Source organism: Aegilops tauschii, chromosome 1 (genome assembly GCF_002575655.3).
Source record: "Aegilops tauschii subsp. strangulata cultivar AL8/78 chromosome 1, Aet v6.0, whole genome shotgun sequence".
NCBI lineage: Eukaryota > Viridiplantae > Streptophyta > Magnoliopsida > Poales > Poaceae > Aegilops > Aegilops tauschii.
The window spans coordinates 6,359,794-6,363,915 of NC_053035.3; the positions used below are offsets into that span (position 1 = coordinate 6,359,794).

At 41.0% G+C, this 4,122-nt stretch overlaps 1 protein-coding gene and 1 long non-coding RNA gene across 3 annotated transcripts; one reads left to right on the forward strand and one right to left on the reverse strand.

Annotated features, from left to right (window-relative positions):
- Positions 1 to 346: 346 nt before the first annotated feature.
- LOC109745974 (gamma-gliadin B-I) lies at positions 347 to 1,421 on the reverse strand. Its single transcript, XM_020305093.4, has one exon. It carries the CDS (start codon positions 1,366 to 1,368, stop codon positions 511 to 513), a length of 858 nt encoding a protein of 285 aa, XP_020160682.1. The 5' UTR covers positions 1,369 to 1,421; the 3' UTR covers positions 347 to 510.
- An 84-nt stretch (positions 1,422 to 1,505) lies between these two features.
- LOC120973217 (uncharacterized) lies at positions 1,506 to 3,840 on the forward strand. 2 transcript variants are annotated; one of them, XR_005767634.3, is made up of 4 exons: positions 1,506 to 1,926; positions 2,532 to 2,734; positions 3,132 to 3,182; positions 3,316 to 3,840. It is a non-coding gene; the product is annotated as an uncharacterized lncRNA (long non-coding RNA). The 2 variants fall into 2 exon arrangements; XR_005767626.3 differs by lacking the exon at positions 1,506 to 1,926 and adding an exon at positions 1,933 to 2,088.
- Positions 3,841 to 4,122: the final 282 nt, after the last annotated feature.

The following is a 4,122-nucleotide window of genomic DNA, read 5'->3' on the forward strand; positions in this document are numbered from 1 at the left end:
TGGCTTTTTTCTTGAAAAATAAGTTAATGTGCAAAGAATCAACGAACGTATTTGCAAAAAAATCTAGCAAACTAAACTAATGATGAAACCAGTTGTGGTGGTCATGTAGACAATGGCAGTAGCAAACCAATAAAAAAACAAGATCTCAAAGCTCCAACCATTAAAGAGTTGTATGTTTGTCCTTGCTTCAGTTCAACCCAAATTTCACAATAACACTATTATATTTAAATCTAGATTATTGCAAGCATGGTAATACACCAGGTTGAGGTTGTGATCAGGCAAGACGAAGTTATGAACTTGCAAGCATGGTAGTCAGATCGATGTCCACACGACGCCGGTATGAACATTGTCTAGAGAAAACTTTATTTGTATTTTATTCCAGAATTTAACTACTAGTTTGGGTGGGTCACACATGACATTGTGTGACACTTTATTTTTCACCGCTTCCTCGACATGTCCATCGAGAAAATGACGGTGGTCCAACTATATATTACTAGAGATCTTTTCTTATCAGTAGGCACCAACTCGGCTGCCAATGCCTAATGGCACACTAGTGATGGAGCTGTACAACGGCACATTGACACTGCACATCGTTGGCAGGGTACGGAGTGCAATGGAAGTCATCACCTCAAGGCGAGCTATCTGGTGTGGCTGCAAAAAGGTAACCTGTTGTACCTGTTGTTGTTGAGGTTGTTGACCCAGTTGTTGTTGAGGTTGTTGGAAAGAACATTGTCCGAGCTGCTGCTGCGACTGCTGTTGGGGTTGGTAGACACCTTGAACCGACTGTTGGGGTTGTTGCTGCTGAGGTTGGACAAAACCCTGTTGTTGTTCTTGTAGGATGATGGAGAAGATGATAGCACGGATTGCCTCATAGCGGGATTGTTCGGGGATTCGTGGCAATTGTTGGCAACATTGTTGCTGCATCACATGGCAACTGCTCTGCTGCCACATCTGCGACCTAGCAAGACGTTGTGGCATTGCCACAGGGCTACACTGCTGCTGGAGGAATACCTTGCATGGGTTTAGCTGCTGCAAAATGGATGGATGAACAATAGGGATTTGTTGTTGCAGAAGCTGTTGGTGTTGTTGCTGCGAAAATGCTGGTTGTTGTGGTAGAACTGGTTGTTGTTGCTGTGAAAATAGTGGTTGCTGCGAAAATGAAGATTGTTGCTGCAAAAATGGTGGTTGTTGAGGAAATGGTTGTTGTTGTTGTTGTGAAAATGGTGGTTGTTGTGGAAATGTCTCTTGTTGTTGTAATGGTTGTTGCTGCCATGGTCTCTCCAAACCAGGGATGCAGCTAGTCTCCATCTGTGCAATGGCAGATGTCGCCACAACGGCTAGAAGGGCAAAGACGAGGAAGGTCTTCATGATGGATTGGTGCTAACTAGTTTTGCTTGGTTTTGATGCTTGTGCTTGTGATGATCTTTATACTTCATGCCTATTTATAGTAGTCCGGGCACCACCTCTTTCCTTCTATGCATCAACTTTAATAATTCTGTTTGGATGCATTAGAAATGATTTTTTGGTACATTGTGGTAGGTTGCACTAGCTACAACAGTACTTTTGGATTGATCATCAAAGTTGCTTTTTAGTTGTGCATATGATCATACACAAAGTACAGAAATCCTGATGTGTGGTATATATGACTCGCCTTATTCACTTTACATGTCAAATACTTATCAGAATAGTATCACTTTTGCAACTGAGTTTGGAACCTTGTATAGGCTGTCAACCATAAACAAGAAAGGCAAAACTCATGTAGAACCTTGTGGGATGTTAAGATATGTTCGATTATTAAAGCCCTGCATGTGGAGGGTTCGTCTAGACTCGGTTGCTTTTTATAAAACTAACTTTGTATTGTTCTCTAAGATGATAAGATGAACTGCCGTATAGAGCATGACATAACTCACAGAATTCCCTTTACATGTAAGGATGGTAGTTGCTTACAAGTTACTAGCATATATCCGGTCCTCACTCTAGATACGTCATCATCAGTTCGATCTATTTGTGAAGGATTTTTTAGATAAGATGATTCTTTTGGTGGACTAAGTTTGTACTGTTAAGTAAATATTTCATTGGGGCCGCCAGGTATCTTTTACTAAATCTTACGGGCATGAGTTTGATACTTAATTGAATTGTGTAGAACATATACACAGATAACCTATTGGAAAATATTATATGTTTGTTATACTTTGAGGCAAACATAGTTTGGTTTACTATGGGGCATGTTCATGTGTATAATAATGCATTTACATGTATCGAGGTACTTCATCAACCCAAAAGGAAAACTGCAAACATTTTAGTATTTTTCATGAACAAACCTTAAGAACCTATTCGTAGCTACCCTGCTAGATCATGGACAACAAGCACATTTTATTTGTTGGATTTTGAGAAGGTCTATATTGTTCCCCGCAAAAAAAGTTCTAGATTGTTTCATGGCAACTTGTTTGTGACCGGCTATTCTGAAGCATCTTATCTAGGTCATACATATGTTTTTTTGTTATTAATCTATTTTTCTTCATATGTATCAGAAATCTGGAATGGTGATACTACATACTCAATTCAAATTTGAAAATACATCAGATCCCAGCTACGGAGGTCGCCGTGTGTTTCAAAGGGGCCTCCATCGCAACTCTGGCCGTCCGCAATTACATTGGATGGCACGCTAGTCCGCCATTCATCGTGGGGAGCCGCCGGCAGAGCAGGTCAGAGGTCCTGCAATTGCAACTAGCAGGTTATTCATCCAATCTATGTCCATCAGTTAATGCTTGATCCTGGAGTAAATGGTACTTGTATGGATATATAGTTGCTGAGAGGAATTTCTTTGCCTAGTGTTTGTTCTGATTGCTAGCTTGGTTGGTGGAGAAATCGCTACTTCTTCGTGGTAGGGCAGCAGTGGAGAATTAGTACAGACAAACTTTGCAAAAAATTCCAGTGGGTTGAGAAGTACTCCTAGATTAAGTGGAGATAGTACTAGATCTGATGGCTGCCGGAGATAGTAGTAGATGTTATACTGTACACTAGCACAGTATGAGGTCATTCTGTTGTTATGTACAAAGTCTATCACTGAGATGTACATATATGAGTGATAGCTGCATATAATTTCTTGCAAAATCCATGCTTCCTTGCAGGTGGGAGGCCCTCATGGCGCCCTATGACGAGCCTGATCCCTATTTGGTATGGTGAGTATCGAATCGAAACTCAAATATGCTTTCATCGATTTGCCGATCTCACATTATATGAATCTAAGTGTTGAATCAGAACTCAAATATTCATTTATTGATTTTCCGATCTCGTATTGTATGCATCTGGCAGGAGAGATTATCGCCAGAGGCTGTGGAACAACCTGAAGGACACTTGTGGTTAAGCAGCAGCAGCAGCAGCAGGTGAGGTGTTCATGCCAGTCAGTTGGTGGTCAGACTGGCACTTGTTGGATTTGGATGATACAGGTGAGGAAGAAACTAAACAAAGACTAGTTATGTGGTCACCTGGGACTCTAGATTGTTTTTTGGTGCCATGTAGTCTTGTTTTGCTGTTATACACTTGATAAATGCCATGAGCCGTTTTGGCAGCACTGGTGTCGTTTCATTGTTGTTTTAGTAGGTGCTTTGGCTAAAATAGAAAAGAAAAAGATTATGCACGCCTAGGTTGTGTCATGATTGTTATCGGCTTTGTTGAACTTCGACCTCTGTCTTCTTCAGATACCTGTAATGTGAATTCATAATCTCCTTCCACATTTCCCAGGTTTAGTAGAAGATGGTATGTTCTCGCACCTGTGAAGTATTTATCTTGCCAGTTATAGTGTCATTATTTAGTTGAAATGACAAGGCATTGACTTTTTATCTTGTGTTCGGATAGTACTATTTGAAGCTGTGATTTATCTGTTTCAATACTGATGGTACCCTAGTAGTGCTGGTTACTGGGGAGGTGTATGCGGCATGTCGAATCATTCTTCCGCAAGAGGCCCTAAAGCTTCAAATTGTTTAGAACCTGTCTGCACTCTGCAGTTTGGAACCTTGCGGAAGGATGCTGTGAATTTCTTGGATAGTGGGCTTCCCTGATGGCTGCTAGCTTAGGAATGGCTTCTACAACAACTGAACTGTACAACAGTCTCTTGACTGA